Below are 19,684 nucleotides of genomic sequence, written 5' to 3'. Positions count from 1 at the left end.
TTTGCATGCAAATGACAGTGGTTTCCCCTCCTCGAGCTGAGGATGCTACTGGGCTGGAAACCATTTAGTCCCTTAAGGTAATGGTGTGAAAGAGGCCTTAACCATCAACCACCTAAAACATTCTCCCAGTTGGACACTTAGCAGGCTATTGGCTGGAACTGACTCTTGAAATTAGAAAAACTGATCTAGGAAGCCACAAAAGCGAGCAAAGCCATTTGATTACATGATCGTGGCTTGATAGTTCTAAACTCCTTTTACAATTGAAATTGATTCCTGAGTAATATCTCTTTTCACCAACCAGTTTGAAGAGGACTAATCAAAGCACATAATATGTGCCCAATAATTGTCCTCATTAAGTAATTTCAGATAAAACGTTTTGATCATCTTCACTACCTCCAAAGCGTGTCTCCACCATTTCTTTGACTTCCCAAAATGTTCTGGAGCTGCTGGGTAGTAAATCTGAGCCATCATAAAATGGCGGACGAAGGCCATGAAATTGTAGATTTTAGGAAAAGATTCACATTCCATTTGCATGTGAAAAAGGAGATAGGATCCAGAAAGGGGACAGCCAGGAAAATGAATAATAAGTTTTTCCTCTTCCCAAGTCACAAATAAAAATGTGCATTTTTGAACACACAAGCTAAACAGAATTGGAATGCTTTCTGGGTAACTCCAATTGTACCGAATTTAATGATGATGCCCTCCCCTTTTTTAATATAAATTTACTGTTTTAACTTTTTCTCATTTTATTTTTACAATAAGCATGTGTTATTCATACTCAGAAAACACATACACTAAAAGAGCCAGTTAGCATTTTGGTTTATATCCTTGCAGAGTTTTCTCAACACGCTCTCTCTTCTCCCCATGTTACTGGATGTTCTTTATGACTGTGGAAGCGGAAGGGGAGTCAGGGTATTCTAATGAAATTTATTTATAGAAATTTAGCCAAACATATGCTGCAAACACATCTCAACTTTGCTACAGCAGCTCTCAGCGGCTCTGGTGAGGAGTCCTCCACTGGCTCTGCCTTGCTCTGACCGGCTGGGGTAGGGTCTTTGGAGCTCCCCCCACCCCAAGCCTCATTCTGCCTCCAGCCTGTGTTCTACCCAAGGATGACATGCTTGAGCCAGGCATGAGGCCCCCTGACATTTTCCTCAGTCCTTCCTCTCACCATCATTCAGGGAAATGTATTGCAGAACACCAGGGTCTCTCCCCTAAAGGGAAACAGTAAGTGGCTACAGAGTGAAGCAAACATCATTCTCCTCCAACGGCCTCATTTCGTTTACGAAATTACTGCAGCATATTAGGCTACGCACGGCAGCCAGTTCTAGTGTCCCAGAAAAATCAGCTTCTCCTGTGAAACTAGTCTTTTGGCTACTATGAGAGGAAAGGAAACTCTCACGTTTCCAAGAACAAAAAGATAATGCAGCCTTAGCTGCCATTTATTTCAGATCTGCTACATGAGGAGAAGTGTGCTAAGCGTTTTGCATTCATTATCCAGGTTAATCCACACACAAACCCCAAGAGGATAGTATAGCCTAATGGATAGGAGCATGACCTACAGTCAGAGACCCTGGGTTCAAACTCTGGCTCTGCTACTTCCGAGTTGTGTAACTGTGGGCAAGCTGCTTGACTTCCCTGTGCTTTAGGATCCAAGCCTGTAAAGTGAGATAATGAGAAGTACAGAAAAAAGCTTAGAACAGCACCTGGGACATGGGGAATGTTCAAAATGGTTTCAATTATCTTTGCCACTGTTTTCCCCATTTTACAGATGAGGAAACTGAGGTTGCCCTAACTCACTGAGCTAATCTAGATCTTCTGACTTGAGAGGCCAAGGGACATTCCTCAGTCATGAGCTTTCTTAGATGCTGCTTTAGGGGTACAGGAATTGTCACATTCAGGAATGTCATCACATAAAAGGCCTGGTACATAGTCTGAGGCCTTGTATACAACAAAAGGACCTCTCCTTTGTCCTTTGAGTCAGAGCACTGGCCAGGCTGCTGGCACAGCGGGGGCCTGCTTTGCAGAGGGAAGGGCTGCAGGTGGTGAGAAGAGCTGCACCCTGAGAAGGAGGACGGAACCCCTGTCTCACCGCACATGACTTGTGGCGCTGCCCCTCCTTGTGGAGCCTGCCCTTGTCTCCACAAGGACCAACAGTTGGGTCAAAGGCCTCTCATCCCAGACACCCCTGTGCTGGTCCCCTTACCAGTAAGACATCACCTGCTCCAGCTAACCCCTGCCATTGCTAATACGTTTTCTTGATACTTGCCTCTTTGTTCTTAAAGTAGAAAACCTTAAAATAATTGGATTTTAACCAATCAAGACTTTGCGTGCCCTAGGGCCTTACAACTAGCTTGGCATTTTAATTCCTGTTTACAAATGTGTTGTATTGTAATGGTGGGTTGTTTTCACAGGAAAAGGTACACTACCGTACTATAAACCGTTTCCTGATACCAGGCTGTGGTAGATTGTTCTATTGTTCCAATTATTCAGGGCCTCCTCCAGTGAGATGATTATCCTTCCCCACCTCCCTGACATCAGGCTTGCTCACATGACTTTCTTTAGTCAAAGAGATGTGAGCACAAGTGATACATGGCACTTCTGAGCACAAACTACAAGAGTCACCATGAAGTTCCACCATTACTTCTTTTCCCTCTGCTGCAAATACAGCAGTGCCCAAGAGAGGGGCTGCTCCCTCAGCTTGGATTGTGGAATAAAGGAGAGATGCAGAGGAGACCCACAGCCAGCCCACAGCCCATATACAAGAGAAGTGAGAAATCAACTTTGTTACCGTAAGCCCTTGAGATTTGGGAGTTGTTTGTTACTGCAGCACAACCTAGTGGATCCTGGCTACCATATCCACTAAAGCCTATTTAGACCAAATTCATCTAAAATACTACGTTTGCAACGAAAAGTAGTGGAAACTAATGCTTGAAATGATCACCATTAAAAAGAATTGTTTTAAGAACTAGAGCTAGAGGTAAGGCATGTTTACAGGACCAATAGCATTCTTATCAGTTTGCATTTTGGTTTGGATGCCTTTGGGCACATTAAGCTCCCCACAGAACGCAGTTTTCATCCTAATCCTTTTTGCTTCCTCCTGAGCGCATCTGTGAACTAGAAAATTCATACTTCCTCTTTTCAGCGTCACATTCAGAGCTTTTGCTAGCCTCATGATGGGCTCCCTTAAACGCGTCCCAGACAAAGCCGATTGAAAGCAAAAGCCAAATTCAATTCTGCACATCACACTGGAGAGAAATGGCTCGAAGGTTAAAGGCAGACATGCGGTTCACTCTTGCTATTTCCTCTAAACCTGACTTTGGCATTTTTATTCCTTAGTCATGTAAAGCTATAGTCAAATCAGCTCTCAGATCCAGGGACACACTGTTTTAGAATAGAAAAAGAATGTTGAATGGCAAGCGAGAGAGGGTTATATTCAAGAAGACCATTTGGAAATGTAGACTTGTAGAAAATGAAATCACATATAAGCAAATATGCCCGGTGAGTTAGATTCCTAGGATGCAAAAGGAAAATAAAAATCAAAAGGTTGGAAGGTTCATCTATTTCAATAAAAAGGTATGTGGATGGTGGTGGTGGCAAAGTACCAGTGAAGTTTAAAACACGTGGCTCTGGATACAGATTAAATACACACACACACACACACACACACACACAACTACAATATGTTAAATAATAGATATAATTTTGTGTACTACATACAGATGTACACAGACATATCCTGCAGGCTTTACTCATGCAACTCTGCTTCGGGTTTCCTTTTAAATCCATCTTTAGCGATAAAAGGATCCCTTTTTATTTATTAGACACCGAGTTTGGATTTGTTTAGTGTTTTCTGATAATTGTATCTTATCCCGTGCTCACTACAAAGTGTCTGGTTTTAGAACCAGCAGCGCTGAAGTAAGTAATTGCCTGGCAAAGGGGAACGTCTGTTTGGCTTAACAGGACGAAGACAAGTGAGGCACCGGCCCCGCAGAGAGGCCCAGCCCTGCCCAGCTGCACGGACATCAGGACTCACCAGATTCTGAGTAAACACGGAAACATCCTCTGTGCTGTTGTCAGAATTCATGCGCACCAGCCTTCCGAGTCTAGGGGAACTTACAATCGTAAAAGTTATAGTTCTGTTTCCTGCACTATTCATGTCATTGGTCACAGCTCTCAGGTCATAAGATGAAAGGGGCTTCATGGAACCTAAGTGAAAATTAAAACACGCCCGTAAGTAGAAAGCATATGAAGGCTGCCAGTTAATGCAATGATCTTTATAGACCTCTGAAAACTCTGGAAAACACACGGTTAGGTATGGGGGACTGGCAAGCTCTAATTTGAAATTGGGCTGTGAGGGGCTGTGAGATCTCGGAGGCATCTATTTATGGACGTGATTCGCTACTGGGGCTGGAGATGAAAGGGAAAAATCAGAGGAGGTGGGCTCCTCAACCCCCACTCGGTCTTGGGTATCTAACTGATTCTGAGGAAAAGAAGGCAATGCCATTGTGTGTGGCACCCAGCCAGGCAGGAAGGGGAAGCCGACTGTGTGCACTGAGAGGACAGGAGACAGCGCCCTCCCCTGGGAGGACAGACGCGTCCCGGCCTGATGGTGGCTGCTGGTGCTCAGTGGAGTGTCCGTCTGCGGACATGTTGGGGGAGAGATGGGCTCTTGAGCAAATATGAGACATCTCCAGAGGACCCCCAGACGAGCAGGTTGCACGGACACTGTGGGGAGTGAAGGGCCTGTGTATGCTAATGTCACCTCATTGGCAACCAAAGGCCAGAGAGGCTTGGGGACACTCAGGTTAGAGCAGTGCTTCTCAAATGCTCGGTGGTGAAGGATCAGTGTTCTGCCCCTCACCCACTGTGGAATGATAATTTTATAAAATACAATAAAATGTTGCAGCAATGTCAAATTGCTATAAAACTTTCTAAATACTTCCCTTCACTTCCCATTCTTATCAGTTCACAGACCAGACGGTCCACTGACCACAATTTGAGGAGCACAGGTGGGAGTACACATCCCTTTACTTTGCAGTGATTTAGGGAATAACCCCAACCTTATAGGATGCCAGGTCTGGAAGAGATTCACACAGTCATCTCTGCTCAGAATCTTGCCTTATCTTTTCAGGTTTAGCCCTTTAGGCCTCGCACAGGGTAGCCCTTGGAGTAGGCCCTTTATGAATTGTTTATGAAGTGGAATCAACCACGCAATAATAACTAAGCCACCTGAATGACATCCATTTTGCTTTCCTTACTCGGCCACTGTAGCCTTGGAGAGTGAAGGCGACTGACTGTGGTGTTTAAACAGCATCAGGTGCTTAAAAGCAGGACCCTGACTACAGCTAACACAAGGGGAAGCCAGCTCTGGGTAAGATTTTCAAATGTGCAAGGATTGTTCTGAGTCTGCAATTTGGAGGCTCCATTTAAAATGCCTGACAACAAAAACAAAAATAAACAAGCAGGACCAAATAAAACTAAAAAGCGTCTGCTCAGCAAAGGAAATCATCAACAAAATGAAAAGGCAGCCTATGTAATGGGAGAAAATATTGCAAACCACACATCCAATAAGGGGTTAATATCCAAAATATACAAAGATCTCATACAACTCAATAGCAAAAAACCAAATGACCCAATTTAAAAATGGGCAGGGGCCGGCCCAGTGGCAAAGTGGTTAAGTTTGCACGCTCCACTTCAGTGGCCCGGGGTTTGCTGGTTTGGATCCTGGGCACGGACCAACACACGGCTCATCAAGCCATGCTGAGGCGGCATCCCACATACAGCAACTAGAAGGATGTACAACTACGACATACAGCTATCTACTGGGGCTTTGGGGAGAAAAAAGGAAAAAAGGAGGAAGATTGCCAACAGATGTTAGCTCAGGGCCAATCTTCCTCAAAAAAAAAAAAAAAAAACGCCAGAGGGATCCTTAAAAAAAGAAAATGGGCAAAGCACCTGAATAGACATTTTCCAAAGAAGACATACGAAAAGCCAGCAGGTATATGAAAAGGTGCTCAACATCACTAATCATCAGAGAAATGCAAATCAAAACCACAATGACATTATCACCTCACACCTGTTAGAATATCCGTTATCAGAAAGACAGTAGATAACAAATGCTAGTGAGGGGTGTGGAGAAAAGGGAACCCTTGTACACTGTTGGTGGGAGTGTAAATCGGTGCAGCCACTATGGAAAACAGTATGAAGGTTCCTCAAGAAATTAAACATAGAACTACCACATGATCCAGCAATCCGATTTCTGGGTATTTATCTAAAGGAAACAAAATCATTATCTGGAAAAGATAACTGTACTCCCATGTTCATTGCAGCATTATTCACAATAGCTGGAAGGTATGGAAACAACCTAAGTGTCCATCAACGGATGAATGGATCAAGAAAATATGGTGTATATATATATACAATAGAATATCATTCAGCCTTTAAAAAGAAGGAAATCCTGCCCTTTGCCAACAACATGGATAAACCTGGAGGGCATCATGCTAAGCGAAACAGCCAGAGAAAGATAAATACTGCATGGTATCACCTATATGTGGAATCTTTAAAAAAAAAAAAGTCAAACAGAAACAGAGAGGAGAAAAGTGGTTGCCGGGGACTAGGGGGTAGGGGAAATAGGGAGATGTTAGTAAAAGGGTACAAACTTTCAGTTATAAGATAAATAAGGCCTGAGGGTCTAATGTATAACATATAACATGGTGACCATAGCTCACCAAATTCTCACCAAACAAAAAAGAGCAAATATGTGAGGTGATGGATGTGTTGATTAACTCGATGGGGGGAGAATCCTTTCACAATGTGTACATATATCAAATCATCACGTTGTACCCTTCAAATATCTTACATTTTATCTGTCAATTATATCTCAATAAAGCTGAAAAATAAAACAACATGAATAAAATAAAATAAAATGCCTGAGCCTCTGGCATGGGCACTAGATCCTGGGGCTCCTGAGGGTGAGGTAGGAGTGCCTGGGAATGTCAGCTTCAGGAACACAGTTCTGCCCTAGGTTCAGGACTGCCTTGGCACAATTTTGGTTGTTACACAAAAGTCCTCATGTGACGCTTGTAAATGCCTCCCACATTTCTCTCACTTCTTGCTGCAGAAATTTTTGCAGTCATTGTCACCTTCCAGCCTCTGGAGCTGGGGGCCCAGGCTTGAAGGTCACCCAGGGTAGGCCAAGAGGAATTATTTTGTACACTTAGTCAATGTTATGTAAAATCAGGTGGATTATGTCTCTCATGCGTGCAGTCTTTGGGCACCCCAACATCCAATTTCTCCACCTTTAGTTTTTCTTTAGAATCTTTCCCCACTGTGCCTTCTTAATTATTTCCTTCTTATAAAGCACCCTAACTCTTCACTTATTCCTTCACCTCCAGGGTTACCTTTGGCAGGTGGGAGGGTGGAAGGGATTCTTTTTAAAAAATACACCGTTTCATTTATCTTTTGGGGGTGGAGGACCCAGCAGAGATGTTCCAGGCCAAGAGTTCTTTTCTCTCAGCTGAGGTCCATCAACCCCTCATTCCCTCCTCCAGCTACCTAATCCAGAAGGGCATCTAGGGCGTAATTCCTAGTCAGCAGTCACCCTGGGCTTGCTTAGTCGGCAAGAGTAGCTGGCTGTATGTTGCAACTGCCTCGTGAGCATATTTTACTGCCCAGCCCGATTCACCAAAAGCCAAACATCATTTTCCCTCCAACCAACCTCATTTCATCCAAACATTGATATTTTCATCAATGAGCTCCAGGCACTTAATTTGGGAAGGATTCTCTAAGGTCCCACCTAAATCTATATTCCATTAAATAACTGTCCTCCAGCGGTGTAGTAATAAAAGGGCTCTATAAACCACATCTGGTTGGTGAGCTCTCACTCCACATGCACTTCTTAGAGATGTGAAAAGCAAATCAGCATGTTGGAGTCAAGAAATCTGTTTATCCTCCTATTAAATACAGCATTTCTCAAACATACTTGTATCTTATTGTGTTTGTTTCATGAAAAACAACTATCATAACAGGAAGAGTTTCATGGTCATCAGGCTAGGAGGCCTTGTACATTTCTTCAACAGGCATTATCAAGTGCCTTGTATGTGACAAGCCCTACAATAAGCAGTGGAGATATACCAGGAGTCCTTTTAGACATCGAGATAATTCTAAGAAGTACGTATTTGTTTCCGTATCACTAAGAAGGGATGATAAAGCTCAGAGAGGTTAAGCAACTTGCCTAATAGTCAAAAGTAGGTCTCACTGACTCCAAAGTGAGTATTTTTAAAGTTGACACTATATTGCCTACACCATTCTCCTTGGAGCTCAGTGCTGAAATGATATCTGAGTTAGAAAAGAATATGATGATTCATTCAACAAATCTGACAGATTCTCCTCTCCACCTTCCAAACACACCCTGCCTCTTCCCTGGGCTTCACTTCCGCAACCTTGCTTTCCTCTCTGGTGTGCTCATCCCTCTTCGTTGCCACCCACCAAAATGCTACTCACTCTGCAGGGGCAGCTCAAGACCTGTCTTGGCCAACAAGCTCTCCCTGACCAGTTCAGTCTATGGGAAATCTCCCTCCCCTGAACTCACGTAGCTCACCCAGTCTGTACCACTTACCGGACACTTAGTATATGTTTTGCATGATTAGTATACTTTTGAGTGTAAGTCTCTTATTTCCCCAATTAGTAAGCCTTTAATTATTTCCTCAAGGATTGACAATTTTTTCTTACAGTTCTTGGTTATCTCTAAGTCTTACAATATTCAGTTTGGTATTTCCAGACCAGCCAGCTGAAAGGTTTTACAAATTTACTCTCAACCCTGTAGCAACATGCTGCGATTTCCGTCTTTGTTCTTCTTGCCTTAATTCCTACCATGGAGGACAGATGGCCCATTGGTGAGATGTGATTCCCTCCATATCATGACAAAACCCCAAAGGGATTGAAGTCACACAGTTTGTTACAAATACCCTTCACTGATGGGCTACTTAACTCTGGTCTGTGTAAGCTTACATTCTAGATCAGTTTGACAAAACTCTCAAGATCAACCCCTCCTCAACACTCTTTGTAAAAGAGCCAAGTACAGTTTGGATACACAGAAAAACTAGGTCCTAAGGCCACAGTATGTTCCTACATGCCACCACTAAAGATAAACACATTCAATGGAAGCATTAAAGGTGAAAAACTGGTTACAAAACTCCTTTCTGGGGATTAAGTTTTACAGAAAGAAATAGAACATGCATATATATACGCACATATATGAGTGTGTATGTGTATTTATATACACAGATAAAAATAACAAAATAAAAATATACATCGAGTAGATTTTTTTCCTTAGTTCACATACCAAAAATGTTTGTTTAGAACTTCCTTCTACTTTAAAATAACTGAGTTAAAGAATGACTTTCAGATTTGGCAGGGCATAGAAGCTATGGTTAACCTTAAAACATTTACCCTCTGAGTATTCTTATACTTATTTTGGCTTACCCTACAAATTCTTACAAGTCTTACACCAGGGGCACTTTTTTTTTTTTTTTTGAATTTTTTGTTTATTGCAGTAACATTGGTTTACCTTTTTAAGACTGAGTGTGCACAGGAGGCAGAACAGCACGGCCAAAGTCTGCTGGGCTGGTGGAGAAAGTCCAACCGGTATGGGATCAACGTGAGTAAAAAAAAAATGTTGACTAATGCTGGGTTGCAATATTTCCCTAACCAAAGAGAGTAAAACACACAACATTTCTCCATAATCGTTGCTGGTGACTAAATTGCTATGCATATTTTCCTAGTTGTATACATCAATCCATCAATAACATTGGGAAGGAGACAAAATAAACAGCTACCATTCTCAGGGACATTCTGAGGGCCCCATTCTCAGGGACCTAACATTCTGAAATAGAGACAGCCCTGGAACACAGGCCCACACAGAAAGAAGAGGACCTGCTGTGATTCCTGCACAGGATTTGGGGTCGGAGGTGGCACTCAGTCTTGGGGCTTATGACTCCTATTAGTTATGTGACTTAGAACCTTCCTGAGCCTCAATGGTTTTTATCTGCCAAATAGGGACGATCAAAGCTTGCTTTTAGGCAAAAGTTGCTTTTACATACATTATTTCATTTAAATCCTTATAATAGCTCAGTGCAGCAGATAAAAAAATATAAAACACTATAAAAACAGGTATCAATAGTATCTGAATGTCCATTCTAGGATAGAAATCTATTAGATTTTCTCCTATTACGGTTCTATAAAATCTATAGTTCTATAAAAAGGAATTGATTTTCCCTGATATTTCAGAACATTTAGGTCAACTTGAGCCTGACAAGAACAGCAGGAGCTGATAGCTGACACCTGGAGTCATACTCGAAGGTGGGACACAGAGTGCTGCCCTTCCCCCTCAGCCAAGGGGCAGGCTGATAGATGAGCGAGGCAGAGGTCACTCAGGGGCTGCTCCCAGCAGGACCTGACGTGGTGGGGGAGGGTCCTGAGGCAAGAGGAAGAGTGGGGCATCTGTTATCATCCCCCCGCAGCTTTACACAGTGGCAGGACCGACATCCTTGGGTGGCTGCTGCAGAAGCCAGGCTGAGCAAGGCTCTTTTGGGTCCCTGGAGAGAGGACGAGGAAATGCGCTCATCAGAATCACACTCACACCAGGGAATTCCGATATGGAACAGAGGGGGCCACTGCTACTTGGGGATGTTAGGGTAGGAAAAACGCCAAGAAAAAGTGGAGCAGGAGAGTCATAAGGTCCATCCCAACTCTAAAATCTGTGACTCCGCAGTCTCATTTCCACACCCACCCAACTTGACAGTTTATCAAATATAAGAGCCACCCAATGGAAATGTACGTGAAAATCCATCTTCCTTCCTCCTGGCCAGGAGCTGGAGCTGAAACAAGTCACAGTCTGGGGATAGCAAGTAACACAGAAAACAAGAATAACAGACCCAGCGTGCTGGGGAAGTTGGGAAAAAGGAGCAGTTCACTTTGAGATTTGGGGATAACATGCAAGTTCCGATGGAGGGTTCTGGGACACAGGGAGGCCAGGTCAGGACAGGCGCAGGGCATGCTGGAAAGGGGAAGGAGATGTTACTCAGGGCTGTGTCCAACTATTAAACTATGAAAACTATATGTTTTGCACTATTCTACAAAGGTGATGAGGGAATTTTGGCCACTTTAACATACTTTTCCTGCTGAACTAATATTCAGTAAAACACACCAGAAACTCAAAACTTTTTAAGCTGTAGCGGCTATAACTCCCCTTAATCTAATACAACTGTCTTCAATTACTAAACCAGAGTTTAGCCAGAGGAGATGAAAGATATTTAATCTTCTGCAGCAACAAGATTTACTCTGATTTTAGAACTTTTTTTTTCCATAGATGACTATATTTTTCAGATTACTAGGGTGCAGTAATCTGCTTATTTTTTTTTAACACTAAATGGCAGCCTAATTGCCTTGAAAAATTTATAGAAGCATCATACTTATTCTCAGAGAAAAATTATGGAACATAAAAAGGTTTTAGAATAGAAGAATCTGTATCAACATACTCTTCTCTGGATTTTGATAAGGTTCCTTTTCAGGAGCTCAAATGCTTAAAGCAACTAAAAATTTCAAAATCTCTCCTAAAAATTGTTTTTTTTTTTTTTTTTTAATAGTTACAAAGAGCAATTTCTCTCTAGGTCTACTACAGAATGATGTGAGCTTTATCCACCATTTACTAGTTGCACAGCCAGGTTACATTATCTCTCTAAGCCACAAATCCTGCCAGCTGCCTGTGACTATATCACCTACCTCACATAGACGGAAGGATTAAAAGACCAGTACAGTGCCTAGCCCTGTGGCTCTCAATCCTGGCTGTACTTCAGAACCACCTGGGACTTAAAATAAATTAGTATTTTTAAAAGCTTCCCAGGGCTTGAGAACAACTGGCTAGAGTGACCATAGAGTAACCATAATCAATAAAATGAATAGTGTCCTTCTTCATCTATGTTTTACTGGTAATGCATGTCAATTAAACGTCATGATGCACAGGTTTTTTTTTTAAACGTAATATAAATTTTATTATTTCTTGTGCTATGTTAGTGCTTTTTTTTTTTGAAATAACAAGTTTAAATTTGTTCTCCTCCTTTTTCATTCCTCCTGCCATTGAGTAAATCTTTCCCTATCCCTGCAACGAGGGTACTGAGCCAGAGATGCTCACTTAAATCTTTCCATCTCAGCGTGGCTGAGATTCTTGGCAAACAGCAGTCCAGAGGCCTCAGGGCCCCGAAGCAAGCACTCAGTGGAATCCCTACAGTCCCTTGATGCACAGGGTTTTATATTGAGAAAAAGAGAACTCCGAGATCTAGATGGTCCCTGCAGAGCCTGGTCTCCTTGCTTCTTCACGGACCCTCAGGAGAGAGCAGGAAAAAAGTGCACATGGACCACAAAGATGGCTGCGCCAGTGATTCCTCCCCTCGTTGCCCTTCACCAACATGCCCTCTTCTGAGGAACTGCAGAGGGGACACAGAGAGAGGGTGGAAAGACCCAGCCTTGCTTTTGCTAAATTCCTGCTAAGAGAGAATTCTCTCTGGGACTTGATGACGGTTGTTGGTATCGCTCTGTGGTAGAAGATGATGCTTTATACCATGTAGGTAGAACTTTCTAAATAAATTGAAAAATACTTAAACCCAAACACTCACTCAAGTTAAAAATCTTACCTGGAAAGATGCTCAGTCCTCTGTTTACTTCTAAGCTAATGATCAGAGCTTGAGCTGTGATGCTAAAAATTTGTCGCGGTGCCAAGTTCAAACCATCAGTGACCTGAAAATTAAAGCCTCCTGACTTGGCTCCTTCAAAAGAAGAAATTACACTCTGGTCAATACGGTTGTTCTGCAAAAGCCACCCACTTTCACCCTCTCTCCCACCTGATCCCCCTGCAAAGCAATGCCGTCAACTGCAGTGTGTGTTAATACAGTCACTGAGCTCACCAAATCAAATATTGTCAGAACACGAAGTTAAAAGAACGTCAATAAAGGTCTAAAATGCATATCCCTCTCCCCACCATGACACAATAAAAGAAAGCAAAGATGTAACCTCCAAAAATTTTTCTTAAATTTTAAAACATATTCATCACCTGCATTTTATTATTTTGGAATCAATTTATACCATAAAAGTAATGCATGCATGCAACACACACACATACGCACATGCCCTAACGATTTCTGAAATATTGATCATATTTGTTTGATAATACTGAAAATCACAACTAGGGGAAGTAAATAAAACTTAGCCCCTCCTCCCAAATAATTTCTAATTATTCATCTATCTCAAATTAGCTGTTTTCTGCTAAGCGGGGAAAGAGAGAGTGGGGAAAGAGCCAGACCTGCTTTTGTTAAATTCCTGCAAGAAGAGAATTCTACTCTCACACTTCTGTCAAGGGATTAGTAATATCGGTAAAGTTACAAATGAACTCTTGTGCATAACAGAAATTGAGACGGGTGCCTATCGATCCAGTTCCCAGGAGTGCTTTACCAGTCTGACTCACAGAGCACCAGGCAAGATCACCATGTAGAGAGCCCGATGTCCACATTCCCATTGCCCTTTGAAAATGTTCCCCCAGCAGGAAATCTGGAGGCCCACAGGTCTTTGCATCAAGTAATGGGTAGAAATGTCCTCTCTGTTGCCCTCAGGGACATGTGGCAAGGAACAAAGAAGGCATGGTCCGACTCTGCAATTACGGACAAGTACTCCCTTAATAACACTGTTCAATAAAGGGCTGGTCGATGGCTTAACAGTTGCTCAAGTCTGTTATCTAAGCAAACCCAGAGAGTTCTGATTCCCCATAAAAAAGGTTATAGAATTTAGAAAATTACCCAATACACTCAAGAGTCATGATTTAAAAAGAGAGAATTCTGAGTCTGCCTAATTTAGAACAGGGGCCCATAATCAAGTTTTTGTTTGTTTGTTTGTCTGCTTGTTTTTACTGAAAATAGCACTTTGAAAGTTGTATTTAATGAAACATGAAATTAGGGAGAGAATGCTCTCTGCCATTAGGCCCTTTGAACATTTCATGAATCCGGAAACAAAATGGAAATGGAATCAAAAGGCATTATATCAAAACAAATACTAGAATAGTATATGGGCATGCCCTATCTTGCTAATTATGACCAAAGAGAAGAAAGGAGGCACATGTGAAAGTCAGGGTGACCTCTGGACTTTATCTTGTACAACCTCAGATTCTCCTGACAGTGCTCTCAGAAAGCCAACCCTAAATCACTTAGCCTCTCACATCTTGGCTTACTCAACCTACTTAGATTATTACGGGGAATAATGAATTAGATTAATGGCAGAGCACTTTGCAAATATCAAATACTAACAGACTAATTAAACCTAAGCCTTTGTTTGGGCTGATGGATGGACAGATGTAGCAGAGAGAACCAGCTGCTTTCAGCAACAGACCCATCTGCAGTCACTTTGAGGGCTATTATTGCCTCCACATCCATTTAGAAAATGTAATGGATTGGCTCTCAAAGAGCTTGCCTTCAACTCCCTTCCTGCTTTTTCAGAAGAAATTGTTTTCTCTACTTGCCAAAAGTGAATATTGACCTGGTAGTTGACAAATCAATCAATCCAGAGAGCTAATTTTTATTTTAATCCTTGATTGCAAATAGTAATTTCAGTTCTTCAACCTACTCTGCCCTCAATGGGTGGGCAGCTGGTAGAGAAAGCCCAGCTTCAGGGTCAGACCAACTTACATCTTTCTGAGCCTAAATGTCTTCCTCTCTAAAATGGGGTCATTACTCCCAATGATTGCTTAGAGGACTTCTGCCGATGAGATGAAACCGATCATGTGTGCCTCCTGGGGGCCTAGCAGGTGCCAGAGAGTCAACAGTTCCTTTCCATTGCAAACTACACAGTTTCAGAAATTGGAAACTTCCCTTGTGCAAGTCTCTAGAACAGGTCTCTCCATTTTGAAAATAGGATAATGTTTTCATAAAAATGAAAAATTTTCTAGTCTTTCACCTAATAATACTTGGATTTTTCGTATCTACTAATCAAAACCACACATAATGGGCAGAAACCTCCTATCAACTCAGTGCCTCTTTAAATAATAAAATTGTATTTTATTAATCAGCTTATCTGCACACATTTAAAAAATGGAAACATATATATGTGGAAAAGATCACTCAGTCTAGAAACAATGCTTTGGCACATCTGTGGGTAGATTTAGGATCTTCTTGCAACAAAAGTAACCCCACAGGTCCCCAGGCTACAGGTTTGTTACCACTATATGAGAGCATTCACATAGTAAATTATTTTCAGAGTATTTGGGGATTCTTTGCATTAACTGTAAAGATAATCAGGAAATTACTACATTTGGATTTAGATGTTTTATCTTTATTTTCTTCACTATATTCTCAAAGAAGATAATTAAAAATGGCTGAAAAGATATGACTTGCAGCTTTCCCATCTTGTGGGGCTGGCTCATGCTCCCTCCCATTTCCTCCAGCAGGCTGGGCATGGGCTGCTACCCCGCCTGCCCTGTCCACTGACAAAGGGCAGCCTGGACACAAAGCCAGGCTGGATCGCGCCTTCCGCAGATTTACAGTGGCTGTTTGGCTTATTGATTTTTTGATTAACAGAAGGAAGGAAAAAAAGCCTTTTAATGTCAGGGTCTCTTAGAATTACACTTATATTCATTTGTTCACTCATTCACGCATTCATTCATTTAACAGATATGTTTGTTTTGTTCACTAATGTGTTGCTAGCATCTGGAACATTACCTGGCACATGACAAGCACTGAATATTATTTCATTCTTTCAACAGTTTTTATTAGGCCCCTTCCACGATCCAGTCACTCTTCTAGGTGCTGAGGATACCAGAGCAAACAAAACTAAGATCCTGCTCTTGTGGCACTTATACTAGTGGGGAAGACAGAAGACAAACAAATACGCAAATCAGTCTATACCACAGTGCCAGGTAGTCAGGGTAAGGGATGGAGGGCACCAGAGAAGAGGTGCTATTTTAGCAGGTGGTCAGGAAAAGGATCCCTGAGAAGCTTCTATTTGAGCACAGACCTTACACGACAATGTGAGAACGCCAAGTGTGAGTTATAGGTTCTTTCTAATGTTTGCTATTATTAGCCTTAGTAAAACATGCCACTTTTTAAAAAATAGAGCCCGGATAGTTTCTAGATGGCTTGTGGTTTTCTGTCAGCAACTAGGAGGTGTGACCATCGTGTTAACCTCTGATTGAAACACATTTAGTTTCACATTGTTTTTCTCTGTGACGTACCAGTGTGGACAAACACTAGCTGGCCCTCGTTGATTTGAACCTGGGTGAAGTTCTGGATACTTCGTCCAGGAAAGGACTTGAGAGCCAAATGCCCGTTGCTCGGTGGAGTGACCCAGTAGGTGAGGTCCTGCGGGGAGGAGTCCCCATCCTCTGCACAGAGGTCACCACTGGTAATGTCAGTGACAGAATTCACCCACACCTTAAAAAGAAGAGAACCAATTCCAATTGCAAAGACCAATTCCAATCACATCACACTAGTAAACCTGATAGCGATGATACTCTGGACCTTGCAGAAAGATTTAAAAACTAAAGCCATTCACCAGTGTTTTTAAAGCATGAGGTTTCTTAATCCAAAACAGACATATAATTAAATGCCAGACGAAATGCAAGGCATGTTGTAGTGTTTGTTTAATTTATGAGGTTTATGAGGTTTCAATAAAAAATACTATTCGTAATTATTTATTCAAAATTAAATTATTAATTAAATTAAATTAAAAATTAATAATTAAATTATTTAATGCATATATGCATTATTTAAAGCATAATAATACTAAAAACTGATAGTTACTAAGCACTTCTGTATGCCTGGCATATGCTACATATGAAGCACATGCTAAGATTCTATGTGGAATCTCAGATAATCACAGAACCTACCTCATAGGGCTGATTTAAGGATTTCTATTTATCATTTTAAGAAGGAAATGATTTCATCAGCTTTTAAATATTTGAGGGAACAACATACACTGCACATTTTAAAAATTCTCCTCTATCCTACTTGTCTTGCAGGAAAACAAATAGCTGGCTCCTATGGCCTTGCAATATTTACTGTGCTGATAGCTTATCTACAATTGTTTCTGAGTAATAGTCTCTATTTTCCAATAACATTTAAAATCTATTTAAATTGCTTAAATGTCTTAATTCAACAATTCATCATCTATCAGCATATACTACGTCCCAGGCAATGTTCTGGGTGCGTGCAATCCATCAGCAAACAAAACAAAGAGTCCTTCCTCATGGAGCATTCATTCCAGCAGGAGAGGATGAAGGAATGCAGGGAAGAAACAAGAGGCACAATAAAGAAATGAATCATATAGTCCCTTAGAAGGTCACAGGCACTATGAAAAAATTTAAAACAAAGCTAAATAAGGGGCTCAGGAGTGGGAGAATGTTAAGTAGGAGCCCATTTGAGGGAAACTGGAGGGAGGTGGAGGAGCCACATGGATAGGTGGGGAAGAACATCCAGATAGAGGGAACAGCCCTAAGGCGGGAGCGAGCCTCGTCTGTTTGAGGAGCAGCAAAGAAGTCAGCGTGGCAGGAGCAGGAGAAGAGAGAGGAAGAGTAAAAGGAGATGATTAAACGTGGTGGGAGGTCTTGAATGCCGCTGTAAGAACTGTGGCTTTTACTTGAGTGCAATTGGGTATCATCACGTGGTGATGAGTAACCTGGTCTAACCAGTAACCTGAGTAACCTGGTGAAGAGTGACCTGGTCTGACTTAGGTCTTAACTGAATCCCTGTGGCTTCTGTGTCAAGAATAGACTGTGGGAGGACAAGGGTGGAAGCAGGGAGACCAGTCAGGAGGCGACTGCAAAATCCCGGAGAGAGATGAGAGAAGAGAGTGGCTGGAAGTTGTCAAGTGGTAAGAAGCGGTCGAATTCTGGGGGTGTGTTGAAGGTAAAGCTAACAGTTTCTGATGAGTTAGATGTGGTGAGATGTGGAAGAAGGAAAGGTGGCAAGAAGGACCCCATGGTTTGGGCTCAGCACCTGGAAGGATGGATTACCACCGTCAACTAAAATAAGGAGAGCTGCCGGGAGAGTGGCTTTGGGAAGTAAGATCAGGAGTCCAGTCTAGAACATGTTGACTTTAAAATACTTATTTAGACATCAAATCACATCTGATGGAATTAGGCTGTTTTGAGTTTCTATAATCATGCAGTCACATGATATTTCACTAACACTAAAAATGGGTTGCTTTATCACTAACTAAATTTTTACATTGCTATGTGTATTTATAAACATCTTCCCCACAGAAACACTATGCACATTCCTAAGCTTGTGTGGCATTCTTTGCTCTCTGACTAGAACCTTATCATCTTCCATGCTTGTTACCAAACTTGTTTAAAAATTCAATCCTAAATGACTTAATAGATAATCTCTCTGGTCTAAGGGGCTGTTTTCCTCAGTAGAACAGGCAGTTTATGAAATAACTTAATTCATGCCCACTCATCATCTAGTAACTATTTAAAAAGAATTTGAGAAAGGGAGATCAGAAAGTATACAGGATTCCCACATTTTCGTATTAGGCATGATATGCCACTTTAGCTGTGTAACCTTGGGCACATTTTTTAATTTCTCTGTGCCTTAATTTCCTCATCAGTAAACCAGGAATGACAGGATTATTTTGTATAGTGAGTGATTTAAGATATGTAAAGTACTTAGAACAAGCTTCACCTTGCACATAGTAAGCATTCAATAAATATTAGCTTTATGTTACCCATCTTCTTCATCACATTTGGCTCTGAGGATGGATGTGATTTTTTTAATATTTCTTAAGTCATTTGTCGTGTGATGATTACTACGATAGAGGTCATTCTATAACATGTACTGCAGATTTTGTTTGATCCCACAGCATTCCCCTATAACTTGGGGTGAGTAGTTTATCTGTTTATTGATTGTGTTGTCAATGGATGCTGCTATAGCTTGGCATTTGGAATATGCCCACTGAGGATTTTTCAGCCCTAAACTCTAAGTACATCAATTTTTTAATATCTACCAGAAATGCGAATCAACTTAATGTTTAAATTATAAGGTTTGGGCCTTCAGTTAATCCATGGAAAGGCTACAGTTTCTATAAAATATGCAGATTAGACTGTTTAACAAAATTTCAAGCCCACTCATTCTAGTTTTTCACTTCTTACATTTTAAAATCCATCCATGTATCTTATTCTCATTTCTTCAAGAACTCAGACTGATTTGGAAATGTATTGCCATTTCTCTTCCCGTGACTCGCAGATATTCATTTTTTCCAATACCATGCATACAAAAGCTGGATGAAGCATGTTTTCCACTGCAGTTACTCTTCTGTGAAACACTGCTTTTGCCTCCTCTTGCCTCTAGAATATACCATCTTCCAAAACAAATGGAAAACCTGCCACTCAAAACAAAAGCTAGTAACCTCAGGTCTTCATTTCCACTGGAACCAAATTTAGTTCATTTAACAGCCCCATTGCTTTCGGTGAGGCCTGATCTAGTGCCCAGACATTGGTAATGGAAACTTCAGATAGATGGGGGGAAGAAAAACAATGACCCCAAACTTGAATTCAGAATTAAAAGTAATCCAAAGCCCAAGAAATAATGGGTTTAAGGAATAAATATCTGAAAAGATTAACACATTAATTGGAATAATTTCTTTTTAA

At 41.5% G+C, this 19,684-nt stretch overlaps 1 protein-coding gene across 1 annotated transcript in view; it reads right to left on the bottom strand.

Annotated features, from left to right (window-relative positions):
• Positions 1–19,684, bottom strand: part of LOC131418869 (chondroitin sulfate proteoglycan 4-like) — a 71,105-nt gene that overhangs the window by 15,450 nt on the left and 35,971 nt on the right. Inside the window, exons 6-8 of the mRNA XM_058563452.1 lie at positions 16,271–16,469; positions 12,693–12,824; positions 4,037–4,209 (exon numbers count right to left, since the gene is read on the bottom strand). Coding sequence (XP_058419435.1) covers positions 4,037–4,209; positions 12,693–12,824; positions 16,271–16,469 — 504 coding nt within the window. The remainder of the gene's footprint in view (positions 1–4,036; positions 4,210–12,692; positions 12,825–16,270; positions 16,470–19,684) is intronic.

This window comes from Diceros bicornis, chromosome 20, assembly GCF_020826845.1.
Source record: "Diceros bicornis minor isolate mBicDic1 chromosome 20, mDicBic1.mat.cur, whole genome shotgun sequence".
In the NCBI taxonomy this organism is placed as follows: Eukaryota; Metazoa; Chordata; class Mammalia; order Perissodactyla; family Rhinocerotidae; genus Diceros; species Diceros bicornis.
This window is presented reverse-complemented; position numbering and strand designations above follow the sequence as displayed.